Here is a 13,829-nt window from a genome sequence, read left to right on the forward strand (position 1 = left end):
AGGGGTGGTTATGTCTGCTGTGACTTGATCGGTTGTTTCGATGATAGAGAACCTTTTCATAAGATGCCGTTGCCCGAGTGCTTAGAATCGATGAAGAAAAAACCAATGCATTTATTATTCACAAGAAATAACCCCGACATTCCAGAATTGTTATCTGAAACGATTTTACCGTTAGAAACTTAAATTATTATTCAATAATTTGAATGTTGTTGGCATTTATTAATGTTACATTGATTTGAAAAGTGACCAAAATAATTTTACAGAAAAATGTTTGATTTCACAAAAAGCACCGTCGTGGCTGTACACGGCTGGACACACGACAGTGGAGTTTCTTGGGTGACAAACTTGAAAAATGCGTTGTTGCGAAGAGTGAGTTAATGATAAATTTTGTTTGATGTTAAAAATAATTTGCAGCATTTCTTGTTCTAAACCCAATTTAAAATAAATGGCAGATGGATGCAAATGTGATTCTTCTAGACTGGGAATATGGGTCGAACGATGTACTCTATCCACAATCAGCTTCCAACACTCGATCTGTCGGTGCATACTCCGCTGTCGTGCTTGGCAATCTTGTTGAGAAGCACAACTACCCAAAGAATTACATCTGGTGCATCGGTCACAGTTTAGGATCCCACGTATGTGGTCACTTGGGAATGAGGTTGAAAATCAGACGTGTTACAGGTCCAACATTTACTTTATCAATTGGATTTATATTAATTACTATACTTTAGACTATTAAATTAATTTTTGCAACATTAAACATATTACGAAACACAAACTTGTAGGATTAGACCCTGCCGGTCCGTATTTCGAAGGCGTTTCCAACGTGACAGTTGGAGTTAACCCATCATCAGCTGATTTCGTCGACATCATTCACACGGATAACATCCTTGGAACAGCAAGGTCATTAGGGCATCTTGATTTTTATCCGAATGGGGGAAAGCAGCAAGCGGGATGTTTAAGTGAGTGGGTTTACTTTATCGGTTCAATAGCATTAATCCATTGGTGTTCATCACTTTTTTTCTATGGGGCCTATAATTCATTCATTTACAAGCTTACTTGATAACCCAAGAACAGAGTAATTTTTTTAATTATTATTATGTACTTTTAAAAACGGAAATTTGTTTAGTTTGAAACAATTGTTCTCTTGCATTCAAATTTCGTTTTCCAAAAAAACGTGGCATAAGCAGATGAAACAGAGGTGTTCACCGATCACCGCGCTAATACTTTCCGATGTAACTACTCACCCCTTCAAACTTATCGTTTATTTTCAATGTAATTTAATGTTTTTGTGAAACAAATCAAATTTAGAAACATTCAACATTTTCACAGCAAATGCGTGTAGTCACTATGTGGTCACAACATTCATGATTGAATCAGTTGAAGACGATTGTTTTGACTCATACAAAAACTGTTCTGACATTAAACATCTTCCTGTAAGATATTTTTGTCTTAATTATTAAAACAATCTTCAAAATAACATTTAACTAACATTTTGCAAAAGAAATCCTGCAATTATTGCAACGGCGGATTTTCATGTGCTGTGATGGGTTTCTCTGCAGATAAATCACCGATTAAAAAAGGTTTTCGCATTTGTTTTTTAATTTGTACTGTTTTTCAATTTAAAATCAATAAATTAAATCTTTTTTTGTAGGTATTTTATATCTGGAAACCAACAAACATTCACCTTTTTGTCAAAATTAACGCTGAAATTTTATTTTGATTTTTCAATTTTTTTAATTTCATTCAAAACAGTTTTGTTTTCAAGTTAATATTTTGAAAGTATTCTTTTATAAATAACTTATTCGATAATTTTCATTTACTCAATTTTTTTTTTACTTAATTTTTATTTGATTTATTTTACCAATTCAGATCGTTAGAATAATACAATATTAATAAAATATATTTGTATTTGCTTGTATTATTATAACAACATAGAAAAATGTACCACCAAATTTTATATAAGTAAAAGAAAAGCACTCAAAGATCCGAAAAAATGCCAGCATTAATCACTGTATTGATGAAGCCATTGTTACCAATCATTTATTTTTGCGTAGAGAGAGATTCACGGACGGGGTGGCAAAAATGAGTTTTACTGGTTTTATACAAATACTGTTCCTTTCAGACAGGGCCCTAGATTCGCGACTGAATAGATTCATGAAAGTTTTATTATTATTTGAATACATTAGTTAAATTATTAGTTAAGATATTCATATGTGTGATGTGTGATGGTTTTCATGTGAATGTCGTTTATGTCACAAAATTTAGTCATTTCTTCTGTATCCACTCTATTTGGTCTTTTGAAATATAATTTACATTTTATATACATTTATACTTTATTTACTGTACATACGTGTATGGATGAAATTAATGTGTGTGTGTGGTGTGTGTGTGTGCGTGCGTGCGTGCGTGTGTGTATGTATATCTCTTTTATATATGGTGTATGGTTTGTAATCGTTTAACATACTGCAAAGAATTTTTGGATGTATCTTACGATTGATATTTATGCTTAATAATTCAATGTAATTTTTGAAACTTTTTGAATGAATTTAGAAGTTGTCGTCTTGGTTATATTTTTCTTTTGACTTGATTGTTTGAGTGGTTGTTGATCGTGTATGTGTGTGTGTGTGTGTGCACGCGCGCGCGCGTGTGTGTCATATTTTGTATGTATGCAGTTACCCTATAGAAGTTCTCTGTTTTTTTATAACCGCTAGGATGGTGAAATTACGCTCTATAATTAATTATTGTTATTTTGTTATATTTGTTATCTTCGCTATTTGTCATGATTTTAAACCATAGAATCTTTTCATATAATGCCGTGGAGGGTATAAGGAGGCAGGAGTAGCGAAGTCAATAGCGAGGTTTGAAGAGAAGTTGTAAATGTGATTTATGTTTTATGTAATTATTTGGATTAGTTTATTTGTTTTTATTACTGTTGTCTTTCGAATAAACGTTCAACAAAGTTTGCGTTTGAAGCAGTTGTGTTCATCTATCTAAAATCTTGAACCTACGAAACATTTGACGATCGTTGGACGCTACAACACTGTGTGTTGGAAATATAAAGATTTTTGAAGTTATAACATTGGTGCTAGTAGTAACGAGCGTCATTTTTTCTTATTAATAATAATTGTTCATTTTATAGCTCTGGTCTCAACTAAATAGTTAAAAATATTTTATATGTTTAATAATATTTTTAGTTATATTTGATTATATGAACAGTATAAGTTTTATTTTCATTCTTTTCTTTTTGTATTCTCTGTTATGGTGTCAAATAAGCTCTGCTTCCATGGATATATATATACATATATATATATATATATATATATATATATATATATATATTATACATGGATATTGATATTATATATATATCCATGTCTGCTTCAGGTCAGCAGCTTTTTTTTGCAAATAAAGGAATTATATATATATATATATATATATATATATATATATATATATATATATATATATATATATATTTACAATATTCTATAAATTCTACCGAATGTTTGGCGTTAATATGTTTGTAGTTCGTTTTTTCGATTTTTCTCACTAAAGTTTTTTGGAAAACGTTTAGTTCATTAAAATTCAAATTAAACTTATTTTCCGAATTCATGCTGCAAATAAGGCCATATTTCGATTCCGAATCATCATCAGTGCAAGTTGATTTATATAGGGAAATATTCATAGAATTATAAAAATTAAACAGAACAACCAAATGTTTTTTTAATGTCCCAATGAAATGCTGATAACATAAATGGCATACCATTGGAATCCATGAAATGAACTAACGGGCCGTATTTTGCCCACTTATAATTGTAGCAACAAGGCGGCCTGTCAAGCACGATTATCTCAAATTAGCTTGGCTTGGGTACATTGGCTGTGCATCATTTAAATAAGGAAGTTAGCATGATTTCTTTATATAGGGAAACCCCAAATACCCTAATTAATTTTCGGGCCAACCCTGTTGCATTCAGCTTAACATTTAAATATTAATTTTATAGCATTTTTCAGTAAGTCGTCTCTTCTCTAAGTTTTAATTATTAAATCTGTAAATGCCATGAGTTCTACACTAATTGGTGATTCGGTTCCTTTTGAATCATTTCAATTGTAATACGTAGGTGAAAATGTTAAATTAATTAAATCAAAATAAAATAAATCCAAAGAGTAAGGTGAGAAATTTTTTTATAAATTTACATTTTTTTACTTGTTAGGGCTTAGATTTTAGATATACATTCTGATTGTTACATGATTACAATCTACAATGATTACATAGTACATACAATCTTACAATGCACTAACTTTTTTTTAGCTTTTTACAGGTCTTATTACTTATTATTTATTAATTTTTTTTTACAATTCAACACATTTATTCAGAGACTTACATGGCATGGTACAGTTTAAAAATTTTTTAAATTTTAAACATGTGTTTTTTTTCTCTTTTTAATTTTGGCAAAATTAGAGATCCATCCTTGTTTTTTCCATGCAGTAGTTATTTATAGTTTATAAAAATATAAAGACTTAAACTTTGAGTTAAAACTTTAATTTAAGTTGAAGAGGCATGTTATGATTTTTTATTTAGAAATTTTTTATATTATAATTATACTTATTAATCGTGTAACCCTAACTATTATTAACTAAGAACATAATTTTTTCAGTTCTGTTTGTTTTTTATTGGTAAGATATGTCTCTTTAACTACTGCATGGCAAAACCTAGGATGGATCTATGATTTTGTCTTAATTTTATTTAATTTTATATTTTATAAAATGCAAACATGTTTTCTTCTTACTTTTGCTAATAAATCTGGTAAAACTATGTCTAGCCGTGCAGCGTACTAATTAAAAAGTGTAAAGTTCATTGTGAGTTGTCTAAATTTTTGCTCAAAATGTTAATAGTCTGCCACAAGATTTTTGATTTATCCATGTTATATTCAAATTCTTCATTTATTAGAAAACAATTAATTTTTCTGTTTCAACAAATTAGTATGAGTATAATAACCATAAGAGCCAAGAAACTTCTAAATAGTCATTCTTCTAGCTAGAGACATTTGATAAAAAACTGAAATAATAATTAATTAAATAAAAATGTTTACATAAGTTAAAAGTTTTACATAGTTCAAAGGTTAAATTATACCATTAAATTTATAGCAAATGAGCAATCAATAATAATATGTCTTTTTATTCAAGAAGTAAATAAGTATTAAATTAAGGCAAGCAGCATATTGCACCCAACAAGCATAAAGCCATCTTACTATTGACATAAGAACATCACCTCTACCATTTTTTGTCAAATCACCATTACCACGAAGATTTTTTATTGAATAATTTTTACCATAATTGCAAGGTGTTGTCATATCACTTTCATTCCTAATCAATTTCAAATCACGGTGAAGGGAAATCAATTTTACCTTTGTTTCATAGTTCAATGCAGTCTGGGCTCACCCTATAATGTAGCAAAGTGTAATCCAAAAATATGTTGATCTAAATTTAAAAATTAATATTTTCATGTTACAAAGTATTTCTATGTAAACCAAAATGGCCAAAAACAACAAAACTATTGATATTTATTTTTTTAAATCAGCTGGAAAAATTAATGGTTAATTAATGGTTATTACAATAATATTGTATCCATCCCAGTTTGGCTAGCTTTCGCTGAAGGCAAGGCATAAAGTTTTTATCAAATTCACTTCCAAAATGTTGTCATTGTTCAAAGAATACAGGCTTCCTATAGGAGGTTGTGCATGTGATAAGATTATTTTAGATTCATAATTTGTTTTAGTATTATTATATTAATATCAATTATATATATTATTCAATAGCTTATATAATAAATAATATATATGTTATACATTATATAAAATTTTAGTTACTACAGAGGAGATTGGATTGTCATCAATAAAAGTGACAATAGTTATACCTGGTTTGAAGAAAAAAAGATCTGTGAATGCTGCAGCCAATGGTAATGTAACGGTTGAATTTGGAACAAGGTAATTATATGACTCAAATACATTTTATTTTTATTTTCAAATTTTACTTTCATTACAATGATGATCATTTTAGGGTGGCTTGGTGGCAGGGCAACCCAGAAAGGAGCAAAAGGGACAAATTTTCCCTGACTACAAAGATTGAAAATCCACATGTGAGGATAAGCAATCATAAAAATGTTAGATGGACGATTAGGTTAGGTTCATCATTAAAATTTGATGATTTTAGGGTGGCTTGGTGGCAGGGCAACCCAGAAAGGGGCAAAAGAGACTACAAAGATTGGAAATCCACATGTGAGGATGAGCAATCATAAAAACGTTTAATGGACGATTAGGTTAGGTTCATCATTAAAATCTGAAAAATATCAGGAAATGAGTTAATCAGCCGGAGATTGAGAGATAATAAAAATAAGTTTATTGACTATGAGCCTCAGCCAAACCTCTCTCTCAGGCTACAAAAGGTTTCTGGGTGACCCTGGGTGACGGTGTACTGGCCATTAATACTTGATCTTGCTTTGCTAGATTGACCAAAAGACAAATAAAACAAATATTTAGAATCCATATTTTGGAAAAATCCAGATTCTTGTTACAAATTTCTATTTTTATTTATTTTATATTTACATTCAGTATGATTGATGGATTATTAACCAATTTTAATAATATAAGCACGTAAAAGCGTAACAAAGTGAAAAGTATAACTCGTTCCCAATTTTTTCATAATGCATAAAAAATTTTGTTGAAATATAAATACAACTTAATAACAAAAATCAGAAAAAACATGGAACTTGTAAAACTGAACAAAAAAAATTATCTATTAAATAAAACAACAAAATGGTGACAAATGATATCAGTAGTAATTTATTGAAAAAGTGGGTTCTCGGATTTGGTATTATGTCTAAGGTTTGTTAAAGGTCTATTCCGGATTTGATTCGATCAATCTTCGTTTTGCGTCCAGAGACCCGGTTCCCCGAGGTAGGACGTTGTTCTCTTTGCCATCAACTTTTTGCGCCAAATTAGACGATCAGTTGTATCCATTTCATTTAAATTTAGAGCTTTCATGTCTGGCTCGATTGTTTGCGACCAGGACTTCTTTGGACGGCCTTTGGGACGTGTGCCAGGTACTTCAACATCTGCAAGAGAAGTTATGGCACTGTTTCTACTTCGTTTGACATGACCAAACCACCGCAGACGGTGTTGCCGGCATTCGTCCTTTATATCATCTAAACCAGCACGACGCAGGATTTCGGTGGATTTGATGTGGTCCTTCAGACTAATTCGTTGCACCCATCGGAGCATTTTCATGTCGGTTCGTTGAAGTTGTTGTTCCAGTTTGGTTGTCATTGGCCATGTTTCTGCACCATATAACAACACCGGACGTATCACAGATTTATTAAGTCTTATCGTAGTGGTAGTGGGATGTCACGCCGCATCAATATAGAGGCAAGTAGATGCTATTTATTCCAGGCTGCACGTATACGTGCTCGAATGGCAGCTTCAGTTGTTCCAGTACAATTTAGAACATCTCCTAGATATTGAAACGATGTGACTTTCTCTACCTTAATGGCTTCAAAAACATTGCTATTTCGAATTTGTTGTTGTGGATTGATGCAAGCAGGACAAACAAAATTGGACACTTTAGATAAAGTAGCAATTATTTTTGAACAACGTTTATGACACCACTGGTTACACTGCTGACACTTGATTGAATTGTTACCTACACCAGCTTTACAAACTGAACGGGGCCATCGTCCAGTAGATGTGGATTGGATGGATTCACCAGTGTTCATTGCTTTGGTTTTGCTGATGTTGACTTTGAATCTATGATCGGCGAGTCTGGTGTTCCAATCTTCAACCATCTGTGCTGCATTCTGCTCAGTCGTAGCTGTTAAAACGATATCATCAGCATATATTAGAATCCAAATGTCACCAGTGCGTATCGGTTTTGTGATTTCTTCCATCACAGTTATAAATAACAGTGGACTGAGAATCGAGCCTTAGTGAACTCCAACGCATCAAATGCGTATGTGTTTCCAACCGTTGTGCTGACAAGAGTCTTAGTATTCGTATACATTTCCATCATAAGTTGAACAAGATATTCTGGAATGAGTTGTCGACGTAGACTCCACCTGATTGCTTCACGGGGAACTCGATCAATTGCATTTTCAAGGTCTACAACAATGTGTGATAGTTGCAAAATAGATTGCAAAAGAGTTCCCCAACTATCATGTGTCTGATGTGTGGCTTCATAAGCGTGTTTGTGTTGTTGATATTTATGAATGGTATATAAAAATAAATAAGTTTTATGTTATTTAAAATTTTTTTTTATCAGAAATTTAGCGGCGATAATCGAATTGTCAGCGGAAAAATATCGATACGCTGTCAACAAATTACATGCTGAAATTAACCCAGAAAAAAGCTCATACATAGTTAGTGATAATTTTTGAATTCATTATTGGTTGGTCTTCTAGAAAAAAAAATTTAGTAACAATTTAAAAAAATAAATTTAGCTGTTGAGCGGTTTTTTATTTTCAGCATTACTTTATTTCGATCGATTTTAAAATAAATTGCATGCCGGTTACACAAATAATTCATGCTCTTACAAAATTATCAAATTCAGCGACTGCTTCTGTTAACCGGAGTTAACCATTTTTAACATATAAATTAAGTAAAATATATAGAGCCCCTTATACAAAAATTTATCCTTAGCTAAAAGGGTTCAATCGACTCACCATTTTGTAAATTAAAATATGATAAAAATAATTTTTGACGGTTATTTTTAAATATACTTTTTAATCAATAAAATCAAAGTACTCGTTTTTATTTTTTAACAAAAAAGTGGTTTTTCGACGTTACACATTGGTAGTATTGGTAGCTTTTTTGCCTTGTCATATAATTTTTGCTATATCAAATCTTATTTTAGGTTTGTTTTCGAAAATATTACAATTCGTTTTATGAACTTTGAAATTTATAATAACGAATTAATATTTTGTCAATCTTTAACTGTTTTCAATCAAGATAACATATAATCAATCAAGATTGCTTAGTTAATGGCCTTGGATCTAGATCCTCTAGCATTTTTCTTTTATTATTATTATAAAATTTTACTTTTCAACAGATCTATTTCATACATTCATTCATCTATTCATACCTTTCACTGTCATTTTTATTCCAAACTCCAGGTACAAAATGACAAGCTGGTTTTATTTCTGGAGAAAGCCAATCCTATAACCTGGGTGGGATCTTTAGAAAATGGGCTTGAAACGGAAGAGGAGCCCAGTTGATGTGTTTTTAATTCAATCATGTTAACACTCAATTTAACCTTTAGCCCTGTTTTGAATGTAAAACTATGTTTTTATTTAGCTTAATAACTTTAAAGGTCAAACTTTTTTCAGATCGTTCATGAATAGCTAGCAAATTGTTCATGTTTAAATTATTAAAAATACATTTCTAATTTTCCCGTTACTTTTTCATTTAAGGAACATTCAGTTTTATACAATTTTGTTAATCAATAAATTTAACCTTTTAGTGTCTTTATGAAGATAATGAGTAATTTTTTTTATCCATTTTAGTTTAAAAATTTGTTATACAAGATTTTTTTATTGGCTTTACATGTCTTCAACTATTTTTTATATTTGTTTATTTTATTTTGAGAAACAAATAAAATTTCATTTTCTTTCTATTTAATTTGATATCATTAGTAGTAAAGGAAATCAAATTTTGAATTTTTTTTTGAATTTGAACAAAATTTTATTCGGCAAAATCACCGGAGATCAAGATACGTATGTATATGTAGACCACCTTAAAAAACTGTGCATAGAAATCAAAAGACATTACAAAATGAAATTCAAAATTTCTTAAAGAATAAACAAAATTAAACGGAAATATTCAACAAAGGATAATTTAATAAACAAAAATTAAAATTAGCATGTCGTAAAAAGGTTAGACAATATGAGTTTTAAAATTGATGCTTTAAAAAGACCCAACGAAGGAGATGCCTTAGCATTATCCGGTAAGGAATCCCAAAGACGCATTGATGAAGATAATACTGAGTTAAATTGATATGTTTATTATTATTATTATCATCATCGAAAAAGTATCGGTTACTAACCACACCGTACTAAAAAATTGGATGTAAGTAATTTGCTTAACTCCTCATTCAGTACATATTTCTCATTGTAACTTGAAAAAATGCCTTCAGTATACCCAACATCTTAAAATATGTGCCTCAGATTTGGCTCTTCCATTGTGCCACATTTTTGATACATTCTTCAAAAAGTAACTTTCTACCAACCAAATAAATGGAAGACAGCTATGGCTAACCCTATATGTAAGAAGGCTCCTGCCAATGACCCCAGTGTTGCGGTTGCGTTGAATGATGAGAACACCGAACCAGAAGAGCAGTGAGCGGGAAAAGAAAAGAATAGTATTCGTTTGGATAGGCTGGACGCGTGTTTCGTCCCTACCGGGGACTCATCAGCAGCCCGAATACCTATCAGAATAGTTATCGCAGTTTCTTATAAAGCCCGCACAAATCAACTCCTTATTTCGTGGTGTTTTATTTAATAGTCTTTTTAGTCGCTAGGATTTTCAATCCGACAATACTTTCCCACCCGATCGTCGCAGCGTGTGTTGGCGAACGTGATGGATGAAGTTGCATTGCCGGGATCAATCCTGTGTTGTTTAACGAAGAAAGATCTGCGTTGAAGTGGAAACTCTCGTTGCTTGTTTTTCCTCGATCACGTCGGGGTCACCAATTTGTTGCGGTTACGTTTGATGATGAGAACACCGAAGCAGAAAAGCAGTGAGCGGGAGAAGAAAAGAATAGTATTCGTTTGGATAGGCTGGACACGTGTTTCGTCCCTACCGGGGACTCATCAGCGGCCCGAATACCTATCAGAATAATTATCGTAGTTTCTTATAAAGCCCGCACAAATCAACTCCTTATTTCGTGGTGTTGTCAACAATTTTGTGTCTCCTCATGTCGACTGCAATATCGAAGTGTGACAAGAAGTCGGCACCCAATATTGCCTGTGTGACGTTTGCAATGATGAAAACCCATTTGAACTTACGTCGTAAACCGAGGTCGATGGTTACGAGCTGTTGTCCAAATGTGTCGATGGTGGTGCCATTTGCAGCTTGCAGTTTGTAGTCAGATTTGGGTCTTCGGAGGTGTTGTCGTGAAGGTATGATACTTACCTGGGCTCCTGTGTCGACCAAAAACCTTGTCTTCGAAATGTTATCGGTGACGTAGAAGAGGCGACACGGTTTGTTGAATGTTGATGTGGTGTCTTGTTGTTTTTGCGGCTGTTCGTTGTTGTTTGTCACTACTTTTGTTTGTTGATGTTTGATGTTTGTACATGATGTAGGCGACTTTTGCTTTGTAGTTGCATGGTCTCGCACACTTTTTTGCTCTGTCCCCATACGTTTTATGGTACCAGCAAACATCTGTCTCCTCACCATCTGCTGCTCTAGATGGGAATTTTGTCTTCGTTAGTTGTTTCTGTTGATGTTTGCGCCTGAATGCAAATATCTCATCTCTCTTAGTTGTCTTTTCGGTACCAGATTTTGTTACGGCGGTGTGTGTTATGGTGGTAGAACCATTTCAATTGGATATTTGATGCATTCGGTCAGCTATGGTCGCTAACCTTTGTAGCGTCTCGTCGGTTGAGACTGCTAGATGCATTTGTATTGCGGATGGTAGCTGGTCCAATCACAATTGTTTCAAAATGCTTTCGTCTCTATTGTTTGCCCCCCACAGGCTTTGCATGTGCCTCAATAGTTGTGATGGCGTTCTGTCTTCCATGGCCACGCCTCGGAGCAACGTGCGCAAATTTTTTTCGTCTGAGACCGAATATCTCTGCGTTAACACGCGCTTCAGTGAGGTGTAAGTTTGTGCCGACGCCAATCCCGTCTCCACATCTATGACGACATCTATTGGTAGGCTTTCAACCAACGTGGGGTACCATTCATTTTCTTCTGAGAACCCTCGGCCCTTGAGCATATTTTCGAAATATGTAAACCACGCTTTGGGGTTCGCCGTGCTGAATGTGTTTAGTTGGAGTGAGGCTCTCGTCACTGTTCTCTTTTTCGTGGTTTCGCAAGCCATCGCGTTCGGGGTCACCAATTTGTTGCGGTTGCGTTTGATGATGAGAACACCGAGCCAGAAGAGCAGTGAGCGGGAGAAGAAAAGAATATATAACTACAGAATAACATCACTCACCTGTTCATTTTGCCGTGTTATGAAAATTTAATGAAACCGTTGTTATCCAAATTCATCATGCATATAAGGCCTTATTTCGATTTTTCATAAATCATCTTCAGTGCAGGTTTGGTATATATAGTTTCTTTAAACAAAGCAAAGTTCTGTAGCAAAGTAGTTGATATCGCATTCTTCAATTTTTGTTTTTGTCATTTCTTTGTTTTTCATTGTTATGAAGCTAGTATTCGAGTTTGTAATGATGTTATCTTTCTTTGTTGTATGTTTATTTGAAGTTTATTGATATCTAATAGTACAGCTTTAGCAATTTTTATATGTATTGTGTTGGTGTTTTGATAAACTATTTTGTTGTCAAAAATTTGGCGGGTTATTGGAGTTCCATGTGTTGATTGCATGTTAGATTTGATGGCTAGATATATATATATAAATATATATATATATATAGGCTTGATTTATAGTTTTTTTAAAAAGCCAAGTTCTTCAGTAAAGTTTATTAGCTAATATAGTTTCTTTTTTAAACAAAGCAAAGTTCCTTAGCAAAGTTTATTAGTTAATAAGAAAATTCTAGTGAGGAAAATTGAAAAGACAAACTTGAAATTGATTAATGCCAACAACTCGGTAGAATTCATACAATACTGTATATATATATATACACGGTATTGTCTATATATATATAGACAATACTGTGTATATATATATATACAGTATTGTATATATATCTAAGAAATCCCACCGATTTATTAGTGTTCATCAACTTGTATTTTATTAATTACATTACAATGGAATTTAGTACATATTGTCAAAAATTCGGTCTTCTACCAGCGATGTATTCAGTATATATATCTACATATATACAGCATATATACATATATATAAATACATATATTCTGGTAGAAGACCGAATTTGCACGCATATATTAGAGATGCACCAAATAGTAAATTTGGCCGATTATCAAAAACCCACAATTTAAAAAAAAAAATCAGACGGAAACTCTTTTTTAAATTTAGATGTTTCAACAATTATGACGACCAACATAAATTAGTTCGCGGCATAAGTTCGCCAATAATAAACATTCATTAATGTTTTAGAATCCAAAAGAGTGATGTTTAAACGAAAATTTCAATATTGGGCTATTTTGCAATTGTCAAAAATCCGAAAATCTAATTTCGGTCGAACATTCGATCAGATGGAACATTCGATGCGTCTCTAGTACATATTCATCATGTCGAAGGTGTGTTTAAAGTCCTGAAGGTCACATCTTGCAATCCACCTCAATGTTGCTCGTGTGCGTAGTTTCGTGGGCTTTTACGATTCTCAGAATAGCTTGATGTTGAGTTTAAGATTGCCTAAATTTTGATTGATTAACTGAATGAAAATTAAAAATTTCAGATTCAGACAAAATTTAAAATATTTAAATGACCATACAAACATAATATAAAATAAATTTGAAAGCGTTTAATTTGTCAAGCATGTTAACGCAATATCTAAATTGAATATATGCAAAGTGAACAACCAATACGTCACTATTGATGTCTCCAACTACTTCATGTGCTTTTTTCGTCAGAAATTTCCAAATTTATATTGTCCTTGCTTTCCTAGCCGGTTTGTTGTCGAACTGATCCGGTAG

The 13,829-nt window shown here is 32.4% G+C and overlaps 2 protein-coding genes across 2 annotated transcripts; both read left to right on the forward strand.

The window, feature by feature from the left end:
* HELRODRAFT_63631 (hypothetical protein) lies at nt 1–1,063 on the forward strand (the record flags this gene model as incomplete). The annotated part of the gene is made up of 4 exons (XM_009010769.1): nt 1–170; nt 264–369; nt 453–681; nt 786–1,063. Coding segments are annotated over 4 exons (783 nt in total), but the record flags the coding sequence as incomplete, so codon positions are not given.
* Nucleotides 1,064–5,535: 4,472 nt separating this feature from the next.
* HELRODRAFT_158783 (hypothetical protein) lies at nt 5,536–6,298 on the forward strand (the record flags this gene model as incomplete). The annotated part of the gene is made up of 3 exons (XM_009010770.1): nt 5,536–5,596; nt 5,867–5,987; nt 6,061–6,298. The coding sequence occupies 3 exons, from the start codon at nt 5,536–5,538 to the stop codon at nt 6,296–6,298; spliced, it is 420 nt and encodes a 139-aa protein (XP_009009018.1).
* Between the last annotated feature and the right edge of the window lie 7,531 nt (nt 6,299–13,829).

This window comes from Helobdella robusta (assembly GCF_000326865.2).
Source record: "Helobdella robusta unplaced genomic scaffold HELROscaffold_1, whole genome shotgun sequence".
NCBI lineage: Eukaryota > Metazoa > Annelida > Clitellata > Rhynchobdellida > Glossiphoniidae > Helobdella > Helobdella robusta.